Genomic DNA, 12,084 nt, shown 5'->3' with positions numbered 1-12,084 from the left:
CCTAAACTGACTCAGTATATTTATGTTTCAGTAAAGGCAGATTTTATTGCTGTTATTTCTTTTGTTTTTATTATCTATGAGTGTGTATTAAACTCCAGCTAACAATTTCTCTATTTTATCTGACAGGTTCCAGGTACCATTTCCCATATAAGTTATGCTTTCTTAGCTAGGAAAGCACTTTGATACTATTTTAAGATATGAAGAGAGACAACCTTGTTAAGGAAATGCCATCTATCTGTATGGAGTAAGCGTCATAAATCATCAAAAGTTCTTAACTTGTGAATAGTTGTTAACAGAAAACTCTTTTTCTGAGACAAATAACACATCACATTTATGATAATGACAAATCCGCAGGAAAGAGAAACGCTATTAGGACAGCATGTAACCCTCATGTAGCTCCCTACACAGAAAATGGGACGCATGTAACACATTTCTTATTCTAGCTATACCTCCAATACAACAAAAGCACTTTGTTACATTATAAATGATAGTCAACTTCAGCTCAGATGAAAGGCACCTACTTCCTACTCGTTCAGCATCAGATAATGCCAAATAAAAATTATTTTTCTATGATGCATTTATTTTTAGCACATCACAGATGCAAATTCAATGTTGAAGCCACAGAAACGGGTCTGGTGAGGACTTTCAAATCAAAATGATCACATATATTAATGTAAGTCTACTGTATAAGAAAGTCAGGAAAAAATGCATGTCTTTACCCCTGAGAGAACATATCTTAAGAATTTGTGTTATTTATTTATTTTCAACTAAGTAAAAAACTTCACTACCCTCACAAACTTCTGGTTAATGTTACCAAGTTGATTATATTAAGACACACATAGAAAATGACAGACACACACAGCTGTGAAGTGCTTCTAGAGGCAGGTGAAAGGCCTGGTCTAATAAGTGGACTTCATATGCTGGCACACTTGTGGTGAAGGGTAGAAAGTCACCCTAGAAGTAGGAAATGGGTCACAGGACACGTGCAGTTGGGTGCCCTACTTTACCCTGGCTTAGTCCTACATTCCTTTCCTGGCTTCCTTTTCTACACTGCCATGCCCTCCACGCTAAGATGTTCTAAAACCTCCAAAAGCATTGACAGAGGAAAATAAACCTTCCGAGCTCTACCTCTCCAGAGGTAGCATCTGTGTCCTCAAGCACTACACAGGTGCTTACCCACAACCAAATCTGCCCACTCTCAAGCCAGCTTTTATACATGAGGAAACTTACAGTACAACAGGTAAAAAGCTTCATAAATACCACTGTCGGGGACAGGGAGGCGGAGGCATACAAGCTAAGAAACCAAAACTCTGAATTCCAGCCCATACGTGCTCCTCCCCCTGTTCCTTCTTTAAAGTTCAAGGCTCACACATACAATGGTAGAACTATGGTAGCAACGTGTATTTCCTTAACTATTTGGTTTTGTCCATGACATCAGCAACTAAAATTTCAATGTTTGCTTCAACTTTTCTGCAAAGAATCTAACATGGAAGAATTAAGGCTGAAGCTTCCCTCAACTAAATCTTCTCAAAATTAATTTTGGTTCTCATTACTGATATGAAAATTAATCAAGTATATCAAACACTCACACATAAAACAGTACTTCCAGATAAATAACAACCTATAACTTGGAAAAAGATCTAAACTCAAAGTCTTCAAACATTCCTATGTTCTTCCTCCCATTTTTAATATAAAAGAACCAAGAACCACCATCTTCAAAAACCACCACCAACAAAATCCCTTAAGCTCTGCTAGATGACAGAACACACCTGTAGTACAGTTACTCAGAAGGTGAAAGCAAAAGATGGAAACGTTAGTGACCTTAGCAACTCTGTGAGACTTGTCTCAAATTTTGTAAAGGGGCTGGAGTATGAATCTGGAGAGGCAGCTCAGCAGTTAAGCATACTTGTTCCTGGCTGAGGACTCACATGATGATTTACAAGCATAGTAACTCCAGCTCCAGAAGATCTAAAACCATCTTCTGACCTCCTTGGTACCAGGCATGCAGTTACATGATCCACATGCATGCATACATGCAGGCAAAACACACAAATCAATTTAAAGGGGGTAAGAGGACTGGTGTATGTCTCATAACTAAATTGTTTGTCTCATATAATGTGCCATGGATATAGTCTCTAATACATTAAATATACAATACAATAGTAAGTCAATTATAAAGATTAAAATATCACAAAGATATATTTCTAAAGTAGGCATATTTTTAAAATTATTTTAGAAATATATTTTTAAAAGAAATTACAAACCAGTAAGACAAACAGAAAATCCTAGCAGTTGTATAAAAACAGCAGTAAGGGCTTCAGAGATAGAGCATATTACTCTTCCAGAGACTCCTGTTCAGTTCTCAAATTGGGCAACTCATGCTGGCCTATGACTCCAGCTCCAGGGAGTCCAACATGGACACACACAGAGACACACTTTAAGTCTAAATCAACAAGGCACTATGGGTGTCTATTGCCCTGTGTCTAGACGCTCCCATGAAAACAAGTTGATATCTGTACTGTCTCTTGATCTTACTGGGTCAAATGCTAAAGAAAAATGTAGCTAAGCAGGCTCTGCTGCAAACACTCCTCCTGGCTGTACACAAAGTATAAATGAAAGGACGGTCATGTAGAAAATCCCCAGAAGCAGTATAAGAACAGTGTGGCCCTAGCTACAAAATCTTGACTACTGTGATCAATCAGCTAAGTATCACAAAGGTAGTCACTGCTTTGGTGAAGACTTCCCTTTCCTAGCTATTAACCCTCTCTAAAACAAAACAAAACAAAACAAAACAAAACAAAAAAACAAACATAAGCCCATGATCTTCCATCCAGTTCCCCACCAACACTCAGATGGATCCTTGGAGCTGTGGGTGCCTCCCCATATCCACACACTCCATGCTTCCAGTCTGTCTTTCTCATGCCTTCAGAGAAAGACTGGCACGGAGAACCAGACTCGGCCTCTTCCTCTCGGACCAGCCCATATGCCCACAGTCCTCTTCTACAGTCTACTCAACTTCCTTACTCTTTGCTGACAAAGGATTGAGTAGGAAGAATAGAAAATGCTGTGTTCTTTCTTCCTTCTTCCTCTGCCTGGCCTGTACTAGAAGGCCCCTGTGTCCAGCAGAGGGAGAGGAAGGAACTCTTTCTGTAGAGTAAGTAAGAGTGGGTAAAGTAGAAATTTCTGGTTTCTTTGGAGACTCCGGTTATAATGATGTTTTGCTGAGGCAGACAGGTGAAAGGGCGTTTTGCTAAAACAGACACATGAAGAAATGTTTTGCTTAAGCAGACACACGTGAAAAGATGTGTTGCTATAGCAAATGTGAAAGGACGCATAATGTTTAGAAAGAATATGAATATGACCCCACAGACAGTGGGAGCTCGAGTGTTGGTTTGCCTCGCTCCACCTCACTATTCTGGGCTGATGACACGCATGTATTGGTTCTCCTTACACTGCGTTGCTGAGCTTCACCTGTGGTGTCTTCAGAGAGAGACACTTGCCAAGACTTCTGAGGTCCCTGCGGCTGGCTTCTTGCCACTGGCTGCAGGTTCAGATGAGTGCTTCGGGACTGAACTGCCCTTGCTGACTAGTGTGTGGTGTCTTCTGAGTGGACTGAACTACAGCTGCTGAATCATGTTTGCTGTTTGCTAGTAGACTTTTACTGCCCTTAGCATTTCCTGATTCTTTTTTCCTGCCCTGTCCTTCACCTTGAAAATGACTGGGAACAGTTCTAAAGGAGAAGGACAGAGTAGAAGAAACAGTGATTTAAATTTTATTAAGTATAGCTTACAAAACACTATTTTAGTTACAGCTTCATTTTATACCATGACCTTGCCACAGAGCTTCAAAAGTAGTTTGAGCATGGTCACTATGGGTGTACGGATCTCTGGGTCTGCTAGTCTAGCTTCCCCCTTGACTGGCAGAGGGATTATTAATTCAGTGTTTTCTCTCTGTGCCCTGGAGCAAAGCTGGGCTCTGGATCTAGTCTTTTAATCTTGCAAAGAGGTTTTTACTCAAAACTAGAGAAGGGTGGAGTTTATAGCTCACACTCTTAGTTCTTCTAAGATTCCCAGAAGTTTTCAGTCTTCTGGATTGAGTCTGTAATTTTTGCTACTCAATCCTATCCTGATACAACCTACATCCAACTAGGACGTCTGGGTTTTTCTCCTTCCCAGGTCAAGAGGCGGCCTTCTTCAGAAAGCTTTTGAGAACTAGATTTTTCCCTAGGAAGATGAGGCCTCACCTTTCTTCCTGATCCAAAACTTCCTCCTTGCAACAGTGTTTAAAGCCAGCTCCCTAAGCTGCTCTACTCACTAACTACCCATTTCCCAGTGATGAAATGAGACCAATACCTGGGCACGACTGATGGGGCATCACTGTGTGAGTGCAAAAACAAAACACATTATATTTTTTAACCATGTTATAGCTACCAAATAATTTGAATATATTGTTATAAAATGTGACAGTAGGGGAAATCAAAGCTTATGTTACCTCATATGAAACTTCTACCTTTTAAGGAAAATAATCAAGTTTACACAAACCTTACCAGAAAAAAAGGAGAGAGAGTGTGATTTTAAGAAACCAGCATTACTTGTGCAAAATACAAAAACTGGCAGATACAAAGTATTAAAAGATGAGGGCTGGAGAGATGCCTGGGGGTAAAACACTCGTCCAAGTGTGAGGGCTGGAATTTGGACTCTCAGAATCTACTAAAAAAGCAGAGTAGGCATGACAGCCTACCTATAATACCAATGCATATACAGGATTCCCTGGGGCAAGCTGGCTCACTAAACTAGTCAAATCTCTAACTTCTGGTCTCAAGTGAGAGCAAGCAAGACAACACACAACACTAACTTCAGGCTTCCACATGTACACAGAGAATAAAAATGTTTGCCACTAGGGCGATTACCTGACTCCAATCCCCAGGACCCACAGGGCAGAAGGGAAGAACAGACTTCCTCCAAGCTGTCCTCTAACCTCTACACATGAATATAATATGCACACCCCATCAATCAATCAACAAATCAATAAAAAAATAAATGTGGTTTTAAAAACTAAAAAAACACAATCATCCTACTACATGCCAAAATAATTTGATAATAAAACATCCACTCCTAATGGGAAAAGCCCAGCAAACTTAGAAGTGTGAGACAATATCTTCAAGATGATAAAGGATATCTATAATAATAATAATAATAAATAATAATAAGGCCGGGCATGGTGGTGCACGCCTTTAATCCCAGCACTCGGGAGGCAGAGGCAGGCGGATTTCTGAGTTTGAGGCCAGCCTAGTCTACAAAGTGAGTTCCAGGACAGCCAGGGCTACACAGAGAAACCCTGTCTCAAAAAAAAAAAAAAAAAAAACCAAACAAACAAAAATAATAATAATAATATAGCTAACATTTTGTTAATAGTATAAAACTAAATGCTTTCCCCCTAAGATCAAGAGCCAGGCAGGGATGACTACTCTGACAAATCCTATTAAACTTTATAAAAGATATCTTAGAAATGCATTAAGGTGAGAAAAATGCTCTTCTCTAAAGAAAAAATAAGTCAATTCTTTTTACTAATAATATTGTTCTTCACAAAGAACATCCCTAAGAATCTATTCTATTTAGAGCTACCAGAATTAGTGAAGCTAGAAAAGTCTAGAACAGACTCTGCACATGTCCTATGACCTCCATATACATAGAGTTAAAGTTAACAAATTTAATGTATAGTAATAAAACTGTTTTATAAGAAATACCAATAGATAAGACCCTTAAAAAAAAAAAAAAACTAGGAGCTGGAGAAATGGCTCAGTGGTTAAGGGCACTGGCTCCTCTTAGAGAGGACTGGGTTCAGTTCCCAGAACCCACATGGAAACTCCCAACTGTCTGCTTTTTGCCCAGCTCTAGGGGATCCAATGCCCTCTTCTCGCCCCCACAGGCACCAGGCAGGTACATGGTGTATAGAAATACATACGGACATAAGACTCCTACACATAAGGATTTTTTTCAAAAACCTAAATAAAATTCTAAAATAAAAACAAAATGTTCATAAATCAAAAGAGCCAAAACTATTTATCTGCCAACTCTCTAAGCTCATAAAACCCAACTAAAACTTTAATTTTGTAAAAACCAGTAAGTAAATTCTAAAATTTATATTAAAAGAAAATAAAATCTTCAGTTGTAGTCAAATTACAAAAACATTTTCTTTTACACCATTCATATCTCTTCTAATCAAACAAGCAAACAAAGTATTACATGACTCTACTTACTTCCTCTCCTGACAGGTAATATGCAGCGAGGAGCCCTCCTATAAAGCGAATGTTAACTTCAAAGACAGACACTTCTGAATTCTGTGGAGACAAAGTGAAAATACACACATACATATAGTGCTTCACAGTTTTCAAAGTTTTTCCTTTTTTATAAGCTCACTGGTTTCTCATCTACAGTGTGTTTTGCTTTAATACTCTGCACTTTCATTTCTCATGCCACAAATCCTGACTTCCATTTGTTAGCTCACGCAAGTTCCTCTATTGTTACCACCACAGCTTCCTAACTGCCAAAATCAATGGGCCATTTGATGTACCCTCCACAATCCTGTGAGATTATCCTAGGATTCACTGCCACTGACTATTGTTGGCTCCTTGTGAAGGCCTCCACACTTCCTTAGTAATGAATCTCAAATCCAAAAAATAAAATAAAAAAACCTCCTCTAATGATTCTATTGCATTTATTTTAATTATTATAGCATAAACTCTATTTCTATCTCTTCTCAAGAATTTTTAGTACTTTGCTAGTACCTAATAACCTAATAATTATTAAAGGAGATGCCAAAGACCAGTAGAATTATTGTTAATAAATTAGCACTGTTGAAAACCCACTACTATGTCAGAAACCAATGTTGACATTCACAGCACATATATATCAAAATGAAGAATGGATATATAAAAATTTTAAAAGAAAAATAAATGCAGAAGTAGAAGAAAATTTGACAACAAGCAAACTTAAGAACACATAATGTGTAAGAATAAAGTAAAAATTTTTGTAATAAATCAATTATGAATTTGAAATTTCTCTAAAGTGTAAATTATCTACAAGAAAAGATCATAAACAAAACTAAAAGGCAAACAAACTGAAGCAAATTTATCACAAATATTTACATATGTAATACACAAACTATTTTGTACAATTTCAAGGTGGAAGAAAAGACGCTCTCCACTCTATTATTTTATCACATTGAGGTATGCATACATGAATAACTATAGTAAAAAGGTTTTATAATGAATACCAATAGATAAAACCCTTTAAAAAGAACTAAACAGAGGCTGGAGAGTTAGTTAGTGGTTAAGAACACTGACTAATCTTCCAAAGGAACTGGGTTCAATTCCCAGCACCCATATGTCAACTTACAACTATCTATAAGTCTAGGCCCAGAGGATCTGATACCCAGGGAATAGAGAAAACATTCTAAATAGAGCGCCTAGATGCTTATATTTAGGCTTAGACATTAGGGCATTTCTAGGACCAGTCAGTGGCTCAGTAGGTAAAGCATCTCCTGTGAAAGCACCTGGGCTGGAGCTCTAATCTCTAGCACTTCCATAAATGCCAAACATGAATGGGAGTCCTCCACATAATCCCAGCAAACAGGCAGAGCTGGGAGAGAGGGGATCCCCAGAGAAAGCTTGCTAGCTAGACTAGCCAAACAGGTAAACTGGGCTCAGGTGAGAGACCCTGAGTGATAGATGAGATGGAAAGCAATCAGCCAGCAAGGAAGACTTCACTAACATCAAGCACTGGCCTCCACATCTCCACATGCAGCACTGCTACGGACATCCAGCTACCCAGATGGTCACACTGGATGCAACATTATGAATGAGGTCAAAGGAGTCCTGGAGATTTGTAGAAGTGAGGCATGTTCCCTCCCTCCCACCACAGAAAGTCAGACTGCCTGCCTTCCAGTCACATGTGCACAGCTTCCTGGACTATTTCTCAGAAACATCACATTAATAAGAAATTCTCCAATAGTTAGGAATGATAATAATGATAATGATGATAATAATAATAATAATAGGTGTACTCTATTATTCTATCATTACTATTATAAATGTTATAAACTAAGCATTATAATGTAAAGCAGTTAATTAGTTAGACTAGTTCATTGTTTCTCCCTCAGCTATTATGTCCTTAACTGGCTTTAAATAATTGCAAGAAATATAAAGACAGTGAGAAAAGATGATAAAAGTAACAAAACAAATGATAATTCCAAAAGAATGAAGACTTAGCACAGTTCAACAAACTGCTGAGACCATGTTCACAGCACCACAACTGCTATCTTCACCCATGAGATCTACTTTAACAGGACAGCATTCACCATATGCAGTTGATAACTAATAGAAATGTTCTTCTCACCTTCCTGGCTGGAATCTGGAAAGTCCAGGATCAACAGCACCAGCAGATTCCGTAACTGGTAAGGGCCACTCAACTGATTCACAATGGTACTTATACGACCTCGCACGTATGAAGCAAAGAAGTTCTCTGAGAACTACATTATAAGGAACTAATTATATCCATAATAGCTTTGTCCTGATGAACTCATCATTACCCAAAGAACCTTCTAGTTCCAACCCATGAGTGACTAATATGAATTTAGGAGGGTAGAAATATCCCAGATCAGAGCATTAAACTGTCCTTTTATAGTTAAGGGATTAGATAAATTGCCAAGGTATACACACCACACTGAAATCAAGGTTTTCTTCAATCCATCTTTGCCCATCCATGAATTCATCATGAAGCCCCATGATATAAAGGGTATCCAAAGCATCCACTATGGTGGCACCCATCTGTGAGCTTCCTATATTTAGGAGGAAGAAACAGCTGTTGTTAAAAACATCCCCTCAGGGACAGCAACCCCATAAGAAGAACAACAATATCTACTAAATGGATCCCTCAGAGCTCCCAGGGACTCAACCACCAACCAAAGAGTAATGGGTGGGTCCATGGCTCCCCCTTCACATGTAGCAGAGGATGGCCTTATCTGGCATCAATGGGAGGGGAGGCACTTGGTCCTATGGAGGTTTGTTGCCCCAGAGAAGGGATGCTAGAAGGGGTGAGGTACAAGTGGGTGGGTAGGTAGGAGAGCACCCTCATAGAGGCAAAAGGGAGGGGGGAATGGGATGGGGGGATTGCAAAGCGGAGACTGGGAAGGGGGGCAACATTTGAAATGTAAATAAATAAAATAATTTTTTAAACTGAAAAAAATCGCCTTCATCTAAGTTCTATTTTTAATTTGTACATATTAAGAGTAAATCAAAGATTACTTTTAAGTAATGTCATTGCTTACTTTTCTATTAGGTAGAAACAGTTTGATAGACTTTACAAAAGATAAGATTGGGGGAGCAAATTCAAAAATAAGTGAAAACTAACAGTATAGTCTCCTTGTTTTTCTGTCTTGGTCAGAATATGAGTATATACTTAACTAAAGTATGAAAAATGTAAGAGGAGGGTAATGATTCAAGAAAAGGGGACTATTCAAAATGACAGGGTAAGACACAACATAAGCCATGTCCTTCTGGTTCAAACCCGTAGAAGGGGGGACATATATGTATAAGAAGTTCATAAGACTCATATAAATAAAATAAATCTTTTAAAAAAATTCATAAGACTAAATAATTATAATAAATTTTATTACTTTTTTTTTGGTTTGGTTTGGTTTGGTTTGTCAAGACAGGGTTTCTCTGTGTAGCCCTGGCTATCCTGGAACTCATTTTGTAGACCAGGCTGGCCTCAAACTCAGAGATCCACCTTCCTCTGCCTCTCAAGTGCTGAGATTAAAAGCATGCACCACCACACCCAACAATGTTAATACTCTTTAATTAAAAAAGAAAATAACAGATAGAAGAAAAAGAAATGATGAAGTAAAATATGTAGAGAGAAAAATCAAAATACAAGATGCCACCACATCTAACAAACAATCCTAGTCTTTAGTTTCAGAAAGCAGGTCACGAGGAATTAACTAAGCGAAGCAACCCAATGGGTACTCAGATCGGCCCTGCACACAGGACAAGAAGGCAGGACAGCTTACTGGATTTTCTTCTCTTTCTTCCTTTTTCTCTCTCTTGGGGGTGTGGGTAAAACTAATTTTCCCCTCTATGGCCTAAAGCTATAGGCACAAATATCTTTTGATCTTTGTCCTTAAGTCACATACCTTTTTGTTCAAATGTCCTTAATAATTCCTTCACCTCATCAATAATCTATCTTTCTATTAATTAAACAAGTATACAACACCCTGATAACATGATTTGGTTTTCTCCAAACTCAGTTCATGCCAGTATCATCCAGAATGCCCATTTGGAGTTATTACACACACACATTTTCATTTACTTTTCTTGATCCTCAGCTTTTTTACTATGATAAAAGCTTTTCTCTCATATACTCATTTGACCATCTAAAAGATAACTGTTAGTATGCTCTTCAGACTTTTTTTTTTTATATGTAAGTACACTGTAGCTGTCTTCAGACACTCCAGAAGAGGGCGCCAGATCTTGTTACAGATGGTTGTGAGCCACCATGTGGTTGCTGGGAATTGAACTCTGGACCTTCGGAAGAGCAGTCGGGTGCTCTTACCCACTGAGCCATCTCACCAGCCCATGCTCTTCAGACTTACTGGACTCCTTCCTTTAAGGCCTGCCAGCGCTGCTGTCCCTCCTGTACTGCAGCAGCTATGTTCCCAGTTACTAGTCATCTCCTTGTCTACGCTGCGCATTGCATACATACTCTGCCCACACCATCCGAGTTACTTACACAGGGTAGATCTGTGCCATAATTTAAGAGCTAAGGAATACATGAGTGAAAATGAAACCATTGTTTGCTAGATAACATAAGATTTCACCTGGAAAAAAAAACGCAAAATAACTGGAATCACCTATGTGTGAACTAACAGAAAAATGACAGTGCAGATGTGTAACACAGCCAAGCGTGGTGGTGCACATTTTAATCTCACCCAGCACTAGGAGGTAGAGGCAGGGGAATCTCTGAGTTTGAGGACAGCCTGATCAACAAGTTCTACAACAGTCAGGGCTACCCAGGGAAATCCTGTCTCAAAAGGGTGGGGAGGGAGTGTTATATACCAGTTTTTTAATTTATGGGATTGTCAAAAGGTTCTGAAAAAATAATAACTTTAAATTTTTACTATTTAATGAAAACAAACGAAGTAAATGAACTCTCAACACTACTGAGAAGGAAAAGGACCAGCAAGCATGAACAACAGAGTCAAACTACCAAAGCTAAAGGCAGAAATATATTAGAAACAAAGAAGAGTATCGAAAGAACTAATGTGAAAGATGGTTCTATAAAAACAATCATACAAAAGATCTATTCCTAACCTAGTTTTTCAGAAGGAAAGAAACAAATAAAACATCAAAATAGGAAATAAAAAAGCAACAAGATAAAATTCCAAAAGTCTTACTTTATTTTCACAATAAATTTCAAAATCTTAGATTAGTGGGACAGTGATCTGACTATATGTGTGAGAAAATATTCAAAGAGCCACTCACTATAAAATTACCACACATTCTACAATGTTAAGACTGCCAGTTCTACTCTGTACAAAGTGCTACACAACTAATTTTGAAAATAGCAACAGCCTGCTGCCAAACCAAAGCAAAAACACAGTTCAAGAAAAATATACATCTGGGTGTCATGGGTGCACACTTATTTCTTTTTTAAAGAAGTATTTACTTATTTTATGTGTATGAGTACACTGTAGCTGTCTTCAGACACACCAGGACAGGACATCAGATCCCATTGCAGATGGTTGTGAACCACCATGTGGTTGCTGGGAATTGAACTGAAGACCTCTGAAAGAGCAGTCAGTACTCTTAACTGCTGAGCCATCTCTCCAGCCCCTGTAGTGGACACCTTTTAAATCCCAGCACTCAGGAGCTGAAGTCTCACACCCAGGTATATAGTAAGACCCTTTCTCAAAAATGAATGAATGAATGAATAAATGGATGGATGGATGAGAGGGAGGGAGGGAAGAAGGAAAGAAGGAATGAGGGAGGGAGGAGGAAGGAAACAATCTACAGAATATACCTCATAA

The 12,084-nt window shown here is 38.5% G+C and overlaps 1 protein-coding gene across 1 annotated transcript in view; it reads right to left on the bottom strand.

Annotated features, from left to right (window-relative positions):
• The window catches only part of Man1a2 (mannosidase alpha class 1A member 2), a 129,393-nt gene that overhangs the window by 80,055 nt on the left and 37,254 nt on the right, over positions 1-12,084 (bottom strand). Inside the window, exons 4-5 of the mRNA XM_021157562.3 lie at positions 8,720-8,838; positions 6,260-6,340 (exon numbers count right to left, since the gene is read on the bottom strand). Of these exons, the coding sequence (XP_021013221.1) occupies positions 6,260-6,340; positions 8,720-8,838 (200 nt within the window). The remainder of the gene's footprint in view (positions 1-6,259; positions 6,341-8,719; positions 8,839-12,084) is intronic.

This window comes from Mus caroli, unplaced genomic scaffold (genome assembly GCF_978045245.1).
Source record: "Mus caroli unplaced genomic scaffold, Mus_caroli_1 scaffold_3, whole genome shotgun sequence".
Classification (NCBI taxonomy): Eukaryota; Metazoa; Chordata; class Mammalia; order Rodentia; family Muridae; genus Mus; species Mus caroli.
This window is presented reverse-complemented; position numbering and strand designations above follow the sequence as displayed.